Source organism: Ranitomeya variabilis, chromosome 6 (assembly GCF_051348905.1).
Source record: "Ranitomeya variabilis isolate aRanVar5 chromosome 6, aRanVar5.hap1, whole genome shotgun sequence".
Lineage (NCBI taxonomy): Eukaryota > Metazoa > Chordata > Amphibia > Anura > Dendrobatidae > Ranitomeya > Ranitomeya variabilis.
The window spans coordinates 415,688,802-415,708,155 of record NC_135237.1 but is presented as its reverse complement, the minus strand read 5'-3'; the positions used below and the strand labels follow the sequence as shown (position 1 = coordinate 415,708,155).

The following is a 19,354-nucleotide window of genomic DNA, read 5'->3' as shown; positions in this document are numbered from 1 at the left end:
CAAGCACAAGTGCTTGGTGCATCTCAGGCGTGACCAAGCAGCACAGTCCCGCTGGTTTTCCATTCATCTCTGCTCTCATCTGGCTCCTCTAAAGCCACAGCTGCTAATCAAGCAAAAGGGGGCAGATATGGAACCAAAACAAGTAGGTGGGAAGGTACACTAAACTGTTCAGCCTAATTTGCAACAAGCGCTTGTGCTCGGTTTGAACAGTCATTTTGTGATGATAGACTAACTTTAACTTTCATTTTGCAAAAAACGGTAAATAATAAAGATACAACGTTATATTGTTGTGTGCAGCATCAGTTTCCACTCTCCAACATGTGACAATTACTTTGTAGCAGCCTAAGAAAGCGCCAGGCCCATTTCCACATCTTCAGTCCATGTCATGTATGGTTATAACCGCACGTGGAAACATGAATTTACCTAATACGGTTTGCAAAAAAACACAATCTGCCAAAGCGTAACAAAAAGCAGCTGTAAACATCGAGCACAAGCGGTTCCCAATGTTTAATGCTTTTAACAACCGTCTTCTATCAGGTACATGGACTCTGGCCAGACACGAAGTACGCGAGCCAATGTATCCCAGGAGCCAATTAAACGCCAACCATAGACTTATTAATCACTCCAGACAGGGCAGCAGAGAAATGCCTACGTTCTGACTGCTGCGTGTCAGCCACCAGACAGCCCATACTCACAATGATATCAAATACCAATGATCCAATCACTAAGAAAAACTGCAGATCTCAATAAAAGGGCGCAACGTCGCTCCAGATTCACAAGTAGGAAGTTCCGTCACGTAACCATCACGGTGGCAGACAAATGTAACACAGAAGGTTCTGACCCATCATGGTGCGGGACATGCTGAATGGGCAGAAATTTAGATGAAAGTGAACCTGACACTGATACATGCTGCCCAATCCACGGACGGCATGCATCAGGCCCTGGCTGATCTCAGGCCAGGTATGGTAGACTACAAAATCATGCAGCGTTTCAGAGAAACCAACTGTAAAAGCCGCCAAGGACTGAGCCGCGCTGGAGCCCTGTCAGACAGGCGGTGACCAGCGGCTTCTCCCCACCCACAGACTTGGATTGACAGGTCTCTCCCTACACATGCAAGTAGGCAGAGACCTGTCACTCCAGGGGAGCGGTAGGGGAAAAGTCGCCAGGGACCCGCCTGCCTGACTAGTCTCCAAGTCCTGAGCGGCATTTAAAGCATGTTGCTCTCTGAATCCTGCAGCATTTGAGAGTCAAACATACCTGGTTGAGATCACACAACCGGTGCCTGATACAGTGGATCCCACTACCTACCCCTACAAGCACTCTGGCTGCATCACCACAATGACAGGGTCGTAGTCCTCGCATCCATCATACATTTATGATTAGTGATGGTGAGTGTGCTCATTACTCGAGATTTCCGAGCATGCTCAGAGTATTTTGGGCTTGCTCGCAGATTATGTTTGTGTCACCGCAGCTGCATGAGTTGCGGCTGCTAGACAGCCTGAATACATGTGAGGATTCCCTAACAAACAGGCAATCCCTGTATGTGTTCAGGCTGTCTAGCAGCCGCAAATCATGCAGCTGCAGTGACACAATCAATCTACGAGCACGCCCAAAATACTCGGAGAACACCCGAGCATGTTTCGAAACCTCGAGTAACGAGCACACTCGCTCATCACTATTTATGATCTATTCTAATATGAAAAATAACCCTATAACATGAAGTAAGATATATACCGGACTTTAGGTGGCTCCTTTACATCCGATATTTGCTCGGTGTTCAATTCTGTATCCAGCTTATCTTCCTTTGTGTCTGGCTACACAAGGCAAAGAAAACAGCGGATGTGAGGCCTCATGTACAAAAAGGTAACAATTACATATGGCAGCAAATTATTCATATAATATATACAACAGGTTAAAAGATCATCCCTTCATTACCTGCGCAATCATACTGTCCTTCTTTCTCCAGAACCACCATCTCCTGGATTGTTTTGGCATCTTTTCCTTCACCCATGATTCTACTGTGTTCTGTAAAAGAACAAACTCATCAGGAAGCCATTTTAAAGCTACGTGAAAGAAATCCCTACAAATGTGTCAGTTTTTTGCTATAAATACAAGCCCGATTCATTAAGCCTGACATTACACACTCCAGTCTTAATGATGGGCGTGCAAATGTAAGACACCTAATTCATTATGCGACACAATGAATCTCTTGGATTGAGTCCTAAGCTGGCATGCAATTGCCTAAATCTGCAATGTTTTTGTGCAACTGTGGGTTTCTCCAAGAATGTAACATTTGGAGGAGTTTTAAACGCCATGATGAATTAGGGCTATACAGTCCAGCTATAAATACAATAAGTAGGACTTACCTTGGGTAAGCTCTTCTGGAATACTTGTAGACTCAAGATCATAGGAGCCGCCAGTACCCAGTTATAATATCTGTATGGGAAAAAAACAAAAGTCAGCAATCACATTACAATCCTTATCAATTATCAAAACTGCAGCAAGAAGCTCCGTAAGTGGCAATGCAGTTATAATGATTCCTACATTATGCTGCTCTCTGGTTAGGTGGTAAAACTTGGTGAAAGATTTTGTTTACACTAGAACAGCAATCAAGTGTCTATTGGGCTGATTCAATGCACGTCAGTCTTAGCGATTGGGACCATGAGAATGAGAGGTACATTAAGAGGTACACAACCGGTGTGCCATTAGGGGATACACAACCAGCGTGCTATTCATTAGGAGGTACACAACCAGCGTGCGTTTCATTAAGAGGTACACAACCGGTGTGCCATTCATTAAGAGGTACACAACCGGCGTGCCATTCATTAAGAGGTACACAACCGGCGTGCCATTCATTAGGCGGTACACAACCGGCGTACCCCTCTGTCTGTACATATCTGGGAAAATTTACGCCACTAAGGAGGCATTCTCATTAGACGTGGGGGTTAACTACGCTTGGTCCTGCATATTTTGGGAAAGTTGTTTCACATTTCATTCTGCGTAGTGCTGCATGTCTCCAAACCGGTCCCCCAAATACTGCGGCAACTGTGCATCACGGTGGTAGAGATTTAGGGGCACGGGTATGATATCACCCCTGTTTGGTTAGTTCTCTTTTACCTGTTATAGATCCTCACAACAAGATTGGGATTGTCAATGATTCCTGGGTTTTCAGCAAACTGCTGATAGGTAATTAGATGCTCCTTGAATTTCTCTGTATTAAATAAAAAATATCAATAGATGAATTAAACTAGCAGCAACATGTCACAAAACATCGACTGACGGCACTGCTGTATGGGCCAACATCTGGTCCCCCGATCATTGCCTTGATGAGCAGTGATCAGCTAATACTTAGTCTGCAGGACACGTAACCAGAACGTACTGCAGACAATGAGGAAACTGTAAGGGGACAACAAGTGCAGTAATACTTCCTGCACAGTCTTCGTTTACTTGTGTGAAGGGGCTTTAAGGGAGTGCCGATCGGCTCGCTGAAAGTGCTAGTTTGGGCGGGTGTAAGACAGCCCTCACTTCTAATGTCAATCTCATACTGCAAAAACCAAGGGAAACATTAGATAGAGCACATGTCCCGTGATTACCAAACCCTGCATGGCACATCTAGCAGTGAAGTATAGCAGTCACATCTCTCGGGCCTAAGGGTGCTTGCAGAAAACCTTACTGATACTGCGTGTGGCCAATCTGTAGCAGGGAATAATGATATAAGCCCTATTGCTCTATTACCCCAGCAGCTGCACTTGTGGCAGTACCCAATTTTTTTCAGGTTACTTAAAGGGAAGCTGTCATCAGGTGTTTGCCCTCTCATCTAAGATAAGCATGATATAGGGTCCTGATCAGAGATCAGAATTATATAGGGGCAGAGATCCGGATTCCAATGATGTGTTAAGTGTGCTCCATGCTGCAGTTTCTATAAAATAACTGTTCTCTGACTGCTGAGCTCAGTTATAACCCTGCCCACACCACCGATTGACAGCTTTCTGTGTACACTGTGCATAGGCAGAAAGCTGCCAGTGGTGTTTCAACAAAGCTCATGAATATGGAGAACTACTTAGCAGTAGGTTTAGTTTTCATCTAGTGAATCTCCTGCTGATAAAACAGTGATTCCTTTAAAACTACAGTAAGCAGCCAAGTAAGTTACATATCACTGGAACTCAGTTTCTACTTTATGCTGCTCTCAGATTATGTGGCATAAACCTGATGACAAATTCCCTTTAAAGCTCCCATATAGATGAGATGGCTGTCAGCAAAGGATGGGTCAGTAGATTGTTTGGCCGGCTGTCTCTCCCATACACAGGAGCACTCGCGTTCTCTGTGAGAACCACAGACAGACATACCTGGCGGCAGCTTGTCTCAGGAGGAACAAAGGGACAGGCAGTCCAAAAATCTGTTATGTTGGGTCTTTAACTCCAGACAATAATCTGTCGGCCGAATCAGTCAATATTAGCTGGTTTAGCCAATGTCTCCTAATGTGTATGAAGGGGGTCAGGCTTTAGCCCCATTGTGGACTCACCTAATTATTAGGTTTCTAACCCCTAATTAGCACATGGTTTTTAATTATGAACACTACATGAAGACGTCTTCAGGAAGCAGATATCCGTTGCACATGCTGTGCTGCATTTGTTGTTAGGGTCAATCGCCTTCTACTGGCGGCATCGCGACCATGACACTCACCTTTAGAGATCTCTCCATTTTCACTCAGTCCACCACAGAGAGAAAGTGTGACATCCGGCAAGTCCATGGGAGAATCAGAGAGGCACTCAGTGCCACTGTCTGCGGCAGCGCTACCAACAGACTGTGGCGACTGTGAGCCAGACAGCATCTCAGACTCCATCCACTGCCTGGACCCAGCGTCCAAGTCACTGCAATACAGAAGGTTCCTCACATTAGGGATACAAATTAGTGACGAGCCTTCCATCATTTCTCTTTTTAAGTTGAGGCTGTGCTTGAAAACATTGGGTCATGAGAATGCAGTAATAAGAGTAATTTCAGGATTTACAATTGTACATGTTGTATCTATGGCGCGTGTTCACCTAATACTTGATGTGATGGGATCTTAGGCCATGTTCACCCGCAAATAAACATGCTTTAAAAAATAAAAAAATGCAAGTGAAGTATTAGAAACTTAGAAACAAATTGCAGATATTATTTAAGATTTGGGTGCTGAGTTTGGATCACACATTGCCTTTTACAATCATTTTTTTTTTTTTTTTAATATACCGGAAGTGTAAGGTCAATTCTACCTACTGAAACCATGCAAACAAGCATTTAAATAGAGATGTCAACTTGCCATAGAAATTTTCAGCCAGATCGTGGCCAATACACGCGCCCTTACTATAATGAAGCTTACCTTTTGGGGAAGTAAAGTGCGGCCACTTCAGGCTCCAAAACATTTAAATCATCCAGATAAATGTCGCCCGGACCCTGATGTTGGCTTCTCTTACGGACACCTGTCAGGATTGACAACACAACTAATGAAAACCATGTTGTCTGACTTTTCCATAATGGAATATATATTATGTTGTACGGTGATTAATTCAAGAAAATCTGGATTTTATGGGAAAGTTACAGTTTTAGGTCAGACATCTTTTTGGTCCATTCTGCATCCATATACAGTTGTGTCAAAATGTGTTTGCTCCCTCCTGATTTCCTATTCTGTTGCAGGTTTGTCCTACAGATCACTAAACATAATGTAAATATTAGAGATAACACTAGTAAACACAAAATGCAGCTTTTAAATGAAGGTCTGTGTGATTGCCCCCACCACCTTAAAACAAACTAAGGCTACTTTCACATTAGTGTCATGCACTGCACGTCGCAATGCGACGTTGCGGCCCACCGACGCATACTGTGGAAGCGCCGCACAACGGGGGCAGCGGATGCTGTTTTTCAACGCATCCGCTGCCCTATTGTGAGGTGCGGGGAGGCGGGGGCGGAGTTCCTGCCGTGCATGCACGGTCGGAAAAGACGGGCACGACGCACCAAAAAACGTTACAAGCAACATTTTTTGGTGGCGACGGTCCGACGCAGCACGACGGTTGCGACGTGTGGCACTGCGTCGCTAATGCAAGTCAGTGGAGAAAAAACGCATCCTGCAAGCGCTTTTGCAGGATGCATTTTTTCTACAAAACGACGCATAGCGACGTGCAGTGCACGACGCTAGTATGAAAGTAGCCTAACTGTGGTTTATCATATCTTTGGGAAGCGGAGTTCAAATTTCCTAGTCAGACCCAGGCCTGATTACTGCCACATCTGTTCTCAATCAAGAAATCACTTAAATAGGACCTGCCTGAGAAAGTGAAGTAGACCAAAATATCCTCAAAATCTAGGCATAATGCCACTATCCAAATTCTGGAACAACTGAGAAAAAGTAATTGAGATCCATTAGTCTGGAAAAGGTTATAAAGCAATTTCTAAAGCTTTGGGACTCCAGTGAACCACAGTGAGCCATTATTCACAAATTGTGAAAACATGGAACAGTGATGAACCTTCCCCATTAGTGGCCGGCCGACCAAAATTAGCCCAAGAGAGCAGCAATGACTCATCCAAGAGGTCACATTTCAGAAAAGGAACATCATACCGACAGTAACATATGGTAGTGGTAGTGTGATGGTCTGGTGCTCTTTTGCTACTTCAGGACCTGGAAGACTTGCTGTAGTAAATGGAACCATGAATTCTGCAGTCCACCAAAAAATCCTAAAGGAGAATGCCCGGCCAACTGTTTGTGACCTCAACCTGAAGCGCACTTGGGTAATGCGGCAGGACAACGATCCAAAACACACCAGCAAGTCCACGTCTGAATGATTTAAGAAAAACAAAATTAAGACTTTGCAGAATTGATGGGTTTCCGAGCATGAACCATCAATACTTTGACTAACCCACTCCAAAGATGAGTGAGCCAAAATTCCTCCAGAGCATTGTCAAAGACTCAATGCCAGTTATCGCAAACACTTGCTTGAAGTTGTTGCCACTAAGGGTGGCCCAACCAGTTATTAGGTTTAGGGAGAGATCACTTTTTCGCACAGGGCCCTGTAGGTTTGGATTTCTTTTTCCCTTAAAGGGAAGGTGCCACCAGTTTTCTTGTAGTTTGTTTTTTTGTGAAATTAAGCTTAAAATAGTAAATAAAATGTATTAATGCAATGTTTGCACTGTTTGCAAACATTTCTATATGAAAAATATTATATATTTTCTTACAAATATATATATTGACCACTAGGGAGAGCATTGTCCGTTTTAGACCTCAAGCAGCTATAGTAAGACTTACCAGCTTTACTGTTAGCTGAAAAATCTGGGCAGTAACTGCTGACATCAGCATTTCCCTCCCCTTTTGGGTGGTCTAAGATCCCTGGGGCAGAAAGAAGAGCAGCATCACAGGGCAGAGCCATTTTGTGTGTGACTGCCCTGTGATCTGCTATCACCAGCAGTTACTGCATCAGAAGCACAGTAAGGCTAAGTTCACACGTTGCAGAATTGCCGCGGAAATTTCCGCGGCAATTCTGCGCCTCCTGCCGCGGGTATATCGCATGCAGAATTGGCATGCAGAATTGGCATGCATATACCCGCAGAAAACTAGCGTTTTGCAAGCATAATTAGCTAGATAGAATGTTAAAAATAATAATAAATTAAAAAAAAAAAAAAAGGTTATACTCACCTCAGCGGCTTCCGTTCCTAATGCTGTGTGTTCAGGACCTTCCATTGACGTAGCGGTCACGTGACCGCGACGTCATCGCAGGTCCTTCACACACACCTCGGAAGCCTCTGAGAAGGTCGGGCCGCCCGAAGGTGAGTATATCACTATTTTTTATTTTAATTCTTTTTTTTTTTACCACTTATATGGTGCCCAGTCCGTGGAGGAGAGTCTCCTCTCCTCCACCCTGGGTACCAACTGCACTTGATCTGCTTACTTCCCGCATGGTGTGCACAGCCCCGTGCGGGAAGTAAGCAGATCAATGCATTCCTATGTGTGCAGAATCGCCGCGATTCCGCAATTTTAATGAACATGCTGCGTTTTTTTCTGGATTGCGATTCCGCTCAGGAAAAAAATGCAGCATGTGCACAAAAAATGCGGATTACATTCTGTTACATAGGATGCTTAATGTTAGCGTTTTTTTCGCGGTTTTATAGCGTTTTTATAGCGAAAAAACGCGAAAAAAACGCAAAAAATCTGCTACGTGTGCACACAGCCTTACATAGTTTATGTGGTGTGTATGGAGCAGCATTGTCTGTGCAGAGCTGTCTGTGACTCATCCCTCAGTAAGATAAGAAGGAGCTCCAGGTCTGCAGTGAATGGCCAGGCAATGTGGAGGGAGGGGAGAGATACATTGTATGGCAGAGAGAGGTGTCAGGTGTCACCTCTCTCTGCAGGCTGGGAATGCAGCTTAATGGAGTGAATGGAGCTCCTGTGATAGAGAGTAAGTGGAGCTGGGCAGAGAGCACTGGGCTATAATAAAATGGCTGCTAGTCACACCTACAGCAGTGAGTTGTGCAGCCCACAGAGGCGTGCCCAGCTCACTGCTAACACCTCTCCAATGTTAAAGATAGGGTCAGCGCCGGTCTATTATCTCCTATGTCCATGGGGTGCTGTAAAATGACACTGTTAGTGTCGTGAACTGCTGTGAAACCAAGATGTCAGCCCTCAGTTCCTTCTTTAAACACATATAACACACGGAATCTGTTTCACATGCATTTAAAACTTGGTTATAGCAGCATGTTATGCTACATTACAGTGATTTATTAATGATCTATAAACGCGGTACCTTACCTTTAATAAAGTCCTTCATTTAAATACCGGTACTGCATTTTTTGTTTAATTGTGTTATCTTTGTCTAATATTTAAATATGTTTGGCGATTTGAAACATTTAAGTTTGACAAACATGCAAAATAGGAAAATCAGGAAAGGGCAGATACTTTTTCACACAACTGAATATTTCTTACCCAAAAACAAATCTGAAAAAGAGTGAAAGGCATGTCCTACTCCTCAATGGTTAAAATGGGGACCAAATCAGGCAAGAGAAATAGAAATATGGAATAAAAACATGACAGAATAAAATCCAACGTATCAGCCTCACATTTATGATAAGGATTTGCGGTTTATACTGAAGAGGATCTGCATGAAGATCAGCCCCAGTATATGACAATCCCCATCAAAAATCTTGAGAAGACATATTGGATATTAATCTGTCGTGTGAACATAAGCTTAGGGTGACATCGGTTGCGTTCTGGACAAATCAGAACATAAAAGCAGTATGAAATCCCAGTTATTCAGTTGGATATAACATCATGGAATGGAAAAATGTCCAAATCGTTGGCAATCTACCAAGAACAAGTCATCCCCTTAAATATAGCACACATGCTGGCTGAGAGATGCTGAAAGCATTACGAAATATCACAAGGGTAATATCAAACAGATCTAGAAGGACCTCTTGAATAAATGAAAGCTAACATCCGTGATTGGTTGAAGGTATAAAATGTATGTTCACAAATAGAAGGATTTGATGAAGAAGCTGCCATGCCTGAATCCATTCTATACATGTAAATGGGGAGGATACTGCAGCATGTGCATGGATCTCTGCTAACCCCACTCAGGTTAACAGGACGGTCATAGAAAATCCGACATATCAAAGACTTCACCTAAGGATTCACGAAGGCTGGCTGCTTTATATATACACATTACAGATACTGAGACAGAACACCAAGTCTACAAGTAAATTTGGTGTTGGCACCAACAATGGAGATCAGTACATAATGAAAACCCGATGTCATTAGTAGCATGGCTCTAACGAGTTTCCCTTTAAACAAGCTCCAATCAGGGAATGCAGTCAGTATTACAGCAGTCTAACACATTATCCTTTGCTGTCCGAGGAAAAAACTGCAGTCACAATTGTCTGTCAGCAGCTTGCAACTTTCTCTCATATTAAAAGGACCCTTAACCAGGCACAGCTTGTATGTGTATGGGGAAATCAGGGGATCTGTCAGTCAGGCGAGTGCCCGGCCTATAACCCTCCTACCGTATGTGCATGGGGAAATCAGAGGATCTGTCAGTCAGATGAGTGCTGGGCCTATAACCCTCCTACCGTATGTGTATGGGGAAATCAGGGGATCTGTCAGTCAGGCGAGTGCCCGGCCTATAACCCTCCTACCGTATGTGCATGGGGAAATCAGAGGATCTGTCAGTCAGATGAGTGCCCGGCCTATAACCCTCCTACCGTATGTGTATGGAGAAATCAGGGGATCTGTCAGTCAGATGAGTGCTCGGCCTATAACCCTCCTACCGTATGTGTATGGAGAAATCAGGGGATCTGTCAGTCAGATGAGTGCTCGGCCTATAACCCTCCTACCGTATGTGTATGGAGAAATCAGGGGATCTGTCAGTCAGGTGAGTGCCCGGCCTATAACCCTCCTACCGTATGTGCATGGGGAAATCAGGGGATCTGTCAGTCAGATGAGCGCCCGGCCTATAACCCTCCTACTGTATGTGCATGGGGAAATCAGGGGATCTGTCAGTCAGATGAGCGCCCGGCCTATAACCCTCCTACTGTATGTGCATGGGGAAATCAGGGGATCTGTCAGTCAGATGAGCGCCCGGCCTATAACCCTCCTACTGTATGTGCATGGGGAAATCAGGGGATCTGTCAGTCAGATGAGCGCCCGGCCTATAACCCTCCTACTGTATGTGCATGGGGAAATCAGGGGATCTGTCAGTCAGATGAGCGCCCGGCCTATAACCCTCCTACTGTATGTGCATGAGGAAATCAGGGGATCTGTCAGTCAGATGAGTGCTGGGCCTATAACCCTCCTACCGTATGTGTATGGAGAAATCAGGGGATTTGTCAGTCAGATGAGTGCTCGGCCTATAACCCTCCTACTGTATGTGCATGGGGAAATCAGAGGATCTGTCAGTCAGATGAGTGCCCGGCCTATAACCCTCCTACCGTATGTGCATGGGGAAATCAGGGGATCTGTCAGTCAGGTGAGTGCCCGGCCTATAACCCTCCTACCGTATGTGCATGGGGAAATCAGGGGATCTGTCAGTCAGATGAGTGCCCGGCCTATAACCCTCCTACTGTATGTGCATGGGGAAATCAGGGGATCTGTCAGTCAGATGAGCGCCCGGCCTATAACCCTCCTACTGTATGTGCATGGGGAAATCAGGGGATCTGTCAGTCAGATGAGCGCCCGGCCTATAACCCTCCTACTGTATGTGCATGAGGAAATCAGGGGATCTGTCAGTCAGATGAGTGCTGGGCCTATAACCCTCCTACCGTATGTGTATGGAGAAATCAGGGGATTTGTCAGTCAGATGAGTGCTCGGCCTATAACCCTCCTACTGTATGTGCATGGGGAAATCAGAGGATCTGTCAGTCAGATGAGTGCCCGGCCTATAACCCTCCTACCGTATGTGCATGGGGAAATCAGGGGATCTGTCAGTCAGGTGAGTGCCCGGCCTATAACCCTCCTACCGTATGTGCATGGGGAAATCAGGGGATCTGTCAGTCAGATGAGTGCCCGGCCTATAACCCTCCTACTGTATGTGCATGGGGAAATCAGGGGATCTGTCAGTCAGATGAGCGCCCGGCCTATAACCTTCCTACTGTATGTGCATGTGGAAATCAGGGGATCTGTCAGTCAGATGAGCGCCCGGCCTATAACCCTCCTACTGTATGTGCATGAGGAAATCAGGGGATCTGTCAGTCAGATGAGTGCTGGGCCTATAACCCTCCTACCGTATGTGTATGGAGAAATCAGGGGATTTGTCAGTCAGATGAGTGCTCGGCCTATAACCCTCCTACTGTATGTGCATGGGGAAATCAGAGGATCTGTCAGTCAGATGAGTGCCCGGCCTATAACCCTCCTACCGTATGTGCATGGGGAAATCAGGGGATCTGTCAGTCAGGTGAGTGCCCGGCCTATAACCCTCCTACCGTATGTGCATGGGGAAATCAGGGGATCTGTCAGTCAGATGAGTGCCCGGCCTATAACCCTCCTACTGTATGTGCATGGGGAAATCAGGGGATCTGTCAGTCAGATGAGCGCCCGGCCTATAACCCTCCTACTGTATGTGCATGGGGAAATCAAAGGATCTGTCAGTCAGATGAGTGCCCGGCCTATAACCCTCCTACTGTATGTGCATGGGGAAATCAAAGGATCTGTCAGTCAGATGAGTGCCCGGCCTATAACCCTCCTACTGTATGTGCATGGGGAAATCAAAGGATCTGTCAGTCAGATGAGTGCCGGGCCTATAACCCTCTCACTGTATGTGTATGGCCAGTTTCAATGGGTTATTTTTTGTTGTTGAACAGGCGTGCACCAGTACTACCCTCATGCCACCCAGCACCTGCTTGATTGACAGTCAAGACCAGCGGAACAGCTGGTATTGTGCGCTCCGGATTTGAGACTCAAGCATCAGAAGGGCACACTGGCAGAATAAAGCTTCAAAGCAAAACTTAGCTCCACTTTTGAAAAAAGCGTGTAAGTGCAGGCTACAACGCTGAACTGTGAAAAAGAAAAAAAATAAATTTTTTACATGGACAATCCAATTTGTTGTGCAAATGCTCCTGAGTGCACAGATACCCCATATGTGGTCGAAAGCTACTTTTGAGGTATAGTACAAAGCTCAGAAGGGAAGGAGCACTAAATTACAGTGCAGGTTTTGCCCTTATAGTTTGCGGGTGCCGTGTCACACTGGCAGATCCCTAGAAGTGCCAGAACAGAAGAACCCCCATAAGAGACCCTATTTTACAAACTACACCTCTCAATGAGTTCATCTAGGGGTGCAGTAATCATATTGACACCACAGATGGGCCAGAGAATTTTACACCACCAAAATTGTGTGTTAACCCCAGATTTTACATTTTCATATTGGGAAAAGGGTAAAAATGGCATCAAAATTTGTCCTACAATTTCTGCTGAATGTAGAAATACCCCATATGTGGCTGCACAGTACTGCTTAGCCATACAGAGAGACTCGGGAGGGACGGAACGTCATTTGCCTTCTGGAGCAAAGATTTTCCTAGAATAGTTTGCGGACGTCATATACAGAGCCCCTAATTGCTAGAAGATCCCCCCTCAAGCAACCCCATTTTGTAAATTATACGCATTTTGGAATTTGTGTAGTGATGATTCTGACTCCATGGCTGTTTTCCAGAAACAGACAGTAGTGGATGTCACTGAGTGAAAATTGCAAACTGCCGCTGTAGTGCCCAGTACATTGCAGTCACCAGTACATTATGCCCAGCTCGTGCTTCTGGAGACATACACCTGTAAATTAGGTGGGCTCTCATCACTACAGAAATGCCAAACATGTGGACAGTAAATATGGTTTAGGTACACTGAGGCTGCTGAATTTATTTTTGGGGAAGATGAGCTATAGCACTTTTCCAGAGCCTTTGTACTAATAGTAACATGGAAGAAGTCCCCTATATTTCCATCAACAGATGACGGACCTGAGTTGGGAATTTTTTTTTTTGGATTGAGTTGAAGCTTTTATTGGGAACATTTTACATAACATTTTGGATCACATTTATCTGGTGCTCTACGCTGAGCACTTACATTGGGGTTTCCATGTAATTCTCCAAGCGATGCGATTCAGATGAGACCCCCGAGGGATCAATCACTATAATGAGGCAGCAGAATTACTCTGGACTCCGTCTGGCCTGCAATAGCTTTCGCTCACAGAATTTAGGGGGTTAAACTGCTGGGAGCAGTGCGGGGAGCCCGCTCCTGGAAATGAAAGCCGGGTGTTAGCTGTCAGATTTCACTAAATACCTTGCGGCCATAGCACAAAATCGCCAGGACATATCTATATGTCCAAGGTCGGGAAGTCCTTCCCACCATAGACATATGGATACATCCTCGGTCGTGAAGGGGTTGAATAAATCTGTGCATATAATGTAGTGTGTGTGTTGTTAATAATAATAATAATAATAATAATAATATACTCAGCTAGTGCTGCTTTCTCCAGTATCCAGCACAATTCTGCTTTTCTTCTTAGTGCCGTCACTTCGGCTTACGCTATGCTCTATGTGTGAGCCACAAGTCTTTTACAGTGCACGCCTATGGGGTCTCGTTCAGACGCTCCATATACTTACATTGTAAAAGCCACTTTCAGGTCATGCAGAGTGGTAACGTCACTGAGGAGCAGAAGATGAGTATATTAACGCACACTAGATATACAAATTTAGTATATATTATGGGAGTGCTTCTTAAAGATGAGACAACCCCAGAGTAGAAATAATGGCTCACATCCACGATTGTGGCGATGCCAGAAATCTGACACCATCTTTTGCCACAAACCAATTTACACAAAATTATTGATTTGTACCAAAAACAAGAGATGTTTTCACCACACTAGACTGTTTCCAAAGTGTGTGGAAAAGGTGAGGTGGCTTCGGAGAGTCTAAAAACGTCCCAATATATACACGAGCATGCATTAGTGCACCTTGCTGTACATAGACAATAAGTAACAGGCAGTCCTGGGCACAGAGGAACTGGGCCTATCACTGGTACGTGTCAGCACCTCTACTGACACTGTCGGAACACGTGGCTTGCGTTTGGGGTCTTACATACCTTTTTTCTTGCTTGGGGAGTCTGTTTTTAGTGAAGGCTTCACCTCAGAGATTGTATCAGCAGCTTCGAGGGAGAGGATCTCCTCCATACTTGGGGAGCATGGGTCGGTTTCCAGGGCGGGCGGCAGGTCGGACTCAATCTGAACACTGATTGAATGAGGTCGTGGTTCTGGCTTATACACCGTGCAAATGGCGTCCTCTATAGACGTTTCTTCCTCCGTAGACGCAGACAGCGCCTCGGAACTGATCACCCTAAAGTGCGTGGTTTCAGATGGTGTAATCGTGGCCGTCCGTGGGTGGTCTGTCCTTTCCTTTTTGCTGACCTAAAACAATAACCAGTTAGCCATTAATGATCTAAACCCATATTTACATTTGCTGAAATGTAGCCGAGCTGTAATATGAAAGCCAACCGGAGAATTATGGTCTACAAGCCGCTTCGTTGGCCTGTAGCAAGATCAGGTTAGTGTTAACCCTTCACTCTTCCCCTGTACCCAACAGGCCCGGACATTGCATGCATGTTCAGAATCAGTGAAAGGCGAACACACAAATCAGTTATGGACGCACGGAAAGGTTATTTAAAGTGAATTTGTCACAATGACTTTACTACTGAAACAAGGCTGTATAGGTCCTAGTACTAAAATAGTTTTACCTGTTTTGTAGTAATCCAATCTGACAGTGCCCAGAAATCAAGTGTTGAACCCACAAGCAAATCAGCCTAAACGTGCATTGGAGGTGTGCCGATGCCCTCCAAATGTTTTGACCCTCCTCCCTAATATTACTATTGTTGTTCTAGTACCTACACAGCCAGACTAGTGATGAGCAAACGTGCTCGGATAAGGTGTTATTCCAGCATGCTCGCGTGCCAACCGAGTGACTTCACTATGTTTGAAAAATATGTTTGAGTGCCCTCGGCTGCATGTTTCGCGGCTGCTCGACAGCCCCAACACATGCAGGGAGGGATTTTGCCTGTTTGTTAGGCAAAAGGAAAGGGAAAATTTAGAGCTTGATGATAACTTGTGTATTTTTTGCATCAATTTTGGCACCAGTTATTTCAGGTTCCAAAAATGGAGCTGGGTGCAACTGATCTAAGAGCACAAGTGCACCCAGCCCAAGTCTTATTCATGGGAAAATGGAAAGAACCTTTAAAATAATGCAGTCAATGGATGAAGATGCGAGAAGCCACGTACCTTGGCGGACTCTGGGAAACCACCCCATGTCCACTCCATCTGGGGCTCTGCTCGGAGCAGAGGGTCTGTCGCTTTAACTTCCAGCTCAGAATCACTCTTTGGACCCATGGACTGGCAAAAGCCACTAAGTGAAAAAGAGAAGAAGATAAAAACAATGTGCACAATCCAGACTCCAGAACACTACACTCAGAAATTATCTCTTTAGGAGATCTCTTATGTAGTGAAGCACACCACCCGAGTGAGCACTGGGGTGCCATTTACGCATCCGTGTATCACTGGTGCAAGAAAGAGTGTCAGCCCTGCATGTTTCACGGCTGTTAGGAAACCAATAAACATGCAGGGATTGTACAGCCGCGGAACATGCGGGGTGTCGAGCATGGCGCACTAGCACCAGCGATACGCAATGCCTGAGGACCCAGATGCTCACTCGAGTGGCGAGCATGCAAGGCTCATCACTAGTCTTCTCCTTAATAAGCACATTCTTACACATATAACCAAATATTCATCCACGTCTAATGTAGATACCTGTCCAGTGGAGAATAGTCTCCATCAGATAGGGCATAGCGATCTGATGAATGGCAGATGAAAACTTCTCTGTACTCCTCCTCCTTTAATACAGAGCTTGAGGGGGACCTGGAAAGAGAGACACAAGTTTCAACATTCACATAATGTCCCCAGACAGCTACACGAGAATCAGGAGCTGGAGGACGAGGGGTAGAACAAGGGGTGGTTACTAGCCAACCAAGCACACTGCGCAGAAGTAGCAGAATCTTTCCTAATTCCTTCACAAGGTACAAGATTGGGATAGATGGGATCCACGTAGGGGTTAAATAGTCAGGTATTACTTATTTAGTGTCGACCCTATGGCTTGCCATGTATTACGGGAGGCTTCGGCCAATTTCAATCACATGTGAAACATGAATAGAAGACCCGGTCCGACCTGATCGGAGCCGACTGCTTCATACCGGCTATGTCAGCTCAGGTCGGGAGGTTCAGCGGTCAAGTCGGGTTTGTTGAGGCGAGAAAAGCCTGTGTTTCACTGACACTGGCCTAGCTTCTCCTAACTGTCCAAAATGGGCATGCATTTATGTGTGGAGGTCAGGAAAAGCAACCGTGAGCTGTGTAACGCCTCCTTAAAGGGGTTGTCTCACAAGAAACATTTACAAATGCACAGGCTCTCTCTATTCATTGCCATCGGAATGTGGGGAAATCGGGGGACTCCCATTCTGTAGATGGTCACACACTTAGGATCTGCACCCATCAGACATTTAGGAGACAACCCCTTTAAGGGGTTATTCCACCAAGCCACAAAACAGGTGTTAACTTGCTGAACACTTGGGGGCCCACTGCTGGGAATACCATCAATTCTAAGAATGGGGTTCCGAAAAGGCTCTATTTAGTGTCAGAATCAAAGGTATTATTTAATACACCTGTGTTAACCCCTTTTGCTTTTTCGTTTTTCGCTCCCCTTCTTCCCAGAGCCATAACCTTTTTATTTTTCGGTCAATATGGCCATGTGAGGGCTTCTTTTTTTGCTGGACAAGTTGCACTTTTGAAAGACATCATTGGTTTTATCATGTCGTGTACTAGAAAATGGGAAAAAAATTTCAAGTGTGGTGAAATTGCAATCCCATACTTGTTGTTTGTTCACTTGTTGTTTGTTCATAGACACCAAACATGTCTAGGTTCTTTTTTATCTAAGTGGTGAAAAAAAATTCCAAACTTTGCTTAAAGGGAATCTGTCACCTCATTTTGGCCCTATAAACTGCGGCCACCGCCATCAGGGGCTTATCTACAGCATTCTGTAATGTTGTAGATAAGCCCCCAAAGTAACCTGAAAGCTAAGAAATACAGAGTGTATTATACTCACCCAGGGGCGGTCCCGGTCCGATGGGTGTCGCAGGTCCGGGTCCTCCCATCTTCATGCGATGACGTTCTCTTCTTTGCTTCCTGCCGCAGCTCTGGCACAGGCGTACTTTGTCTGTCCTGTTGAGGGCAGAGCAAAGTACTGCAGTGCGCAGGTGCCGGGAAAGGTCAGAGAGGCCTTTTAATGCAATGTCGTGGTAACCCAAAAAAACGTAATTCTGACGTTCTGAACTTTCTCACTACGCCGCTTAGAGATCAGGTTAATCCTTTTTTTTTATTGAGCAATCGGGCAATTGAATGCAGCGATACCAAATATGTGTATGTTTGATTTTTTTTTTTTTTTTTTTTTTTTACTTTGAATGGAGTGAAAGGGGGGTGATTTGATCCTTTATTTTTTTTATTTTTTTCAGATTTCTAAATTTATTTTTTTTCTACTTTTGCCATGCTTCAATAGCCTCCACGGGAGACTAGAAGCTGCCATAACTCGACTGGCTCTGCTACATAGAGGTGATGCACAGATCGCTCCTATGTAGTGGAATTACAGCATTGCTATGAGCACCGACCACAGGGTGGCACTCACAGCAATCCGGCATCAACAACCATAGAGGTCTTAAGGAGACCTCTAGTTGTCATGCCGATGACCCCCGATCACGTGACGGAGGTCACTGATGTGCATATTTCCAGCCGGATGGCCAGAATCGCTTGTTAAATGCCACTGTCAGAGTTTGACAGCGGATCTTACCTAGTCAATAGCGGGCGGATCGCGATCAAAACAGCCGACATGTCCCGGCTTTGATGCGGGCTCACGCCAGAGCCCACATCAAAGCGGGGGTTTTGCCATCGGACGTACTATTCCGTTCGATGGCATAAAGGGGTGAAAAATTCCCTATCCTTCCACAACTACAATATCTCACTGCTATTCTACTTTTTTCCTATGATGACACTTAGCTTGAGAATCCCAGTGCATGCAGTGTATACTGAAGGAAACGTCATCAGAGCAGGCCGAAGCTGCAGTCCCTTCCCTCTCCTTGAAATGAAGCGGTCATCTGTAATGCTCGGTCCAGGGGTTGTGCTCCTCCCTGCCGTGTCCCTCCCTGCGAGCTGTGGGATCTGCACAGTGGCAGTGCACGCTCTTGTCAGCTCAGATAAGTAATCAGCTGGCAGCAGAGCAGTTGTGTGCAGGAAACTAGCGCCACCCTCGCTAGTGCCATCACTGATCTCCTGCACGCCCGGTATTGCAACACTACTCTGTTTGCGGCAGATTATTACTGATCTGAGTCGTCAACGTAGAAGACGCAGACAGTGGACATATCACTCAGCTCACAGGGAGGGACGAGCACAGCCCCGGACACGAGCGTCACCGCTTCATCTCAGAGAGGGTGCAGGAGCTGTGGCAGTGACTGCATCCTCGGCCCCCTGCCCTGATGACGCTTCATCTGAGTTCTCCAGGATGTGTCAGTTACTTGTCTCACACTGGTAACTCCCCTTCATGAAGAATCATCTCTGGAGGCAGAGTTATCTTCCAGGCAGCCTCCTCCCCCAGAGTGCTGCACAGCTTATATATAAGAAAAACGTGGACTGGAATGGGACATTAGACCACAGATATCAAGGTATCATTTCATTCAGCTTCCTATGCCCGCCCCATACCTGGCAGGTGATGGCTGCATATTACAGCCAGGATCTGCCGCCAACAATCATGGGTGGAGTGGTGCTGCACCTGCGATTAT

General features: G+C 45.5%; 1 protein-coding gene across 2 annotated transcripts in view; it reads right to left on the bottom strand.

The window, feature by feature from the left end:
- Nucleotides 1-19,354, bottom strand: part of LPIN2 (lipin 2) — a 97,643-nt gene that overhangs the window by 32,285 nt on the left and 46,004 nt on the right. For both annotated transcript variants that reach the window (XM_077270307.1, XM_077270306.1), the window contains exons 5-13: nucleotides 16,287-16,394; nucleotides 15,762-15,885; nucleotides 14,576-14,897; nucleotides 5,360-5,459; nucleotides 4,684-4,871; nucleotides 3,118-3,211; nucleotides 2,367-2,436; nucleotides 1,936-2,025; nucleotides 1,735-1,814 (exon numbers count right to left, since the gene is read on the bottom strand). In XM_077270307.1, coding sequence (XP_077126422.1) covers nucleotides 1,735-1,814; nucleotides 1,936-2,025; nucleotides 2,367-2,436; nucleotides 3,118-3,211; nucleotides 4,684-4,871; nucleotides 5,360-5,459; nucleotides 14,576-14,897; nucleotides 15,762-15,885; nucleotides 16,287-16,394 — 1,176 coding nt within the window. The remainder of the gene's footprint in view (nucleotides 1-1,734; nucleotides 1,815-1,935; nucleotides 2,026-2,366; nucleotides 2,437-3,117; nucleotides 3,212-4,683; nucleotides 4,872-5,359; nucleotides 5,460-14,575; nucleotides 14,898-15,761; nucleotides 15,886-16,286; nucleotides 16,395-19,354) is intronic.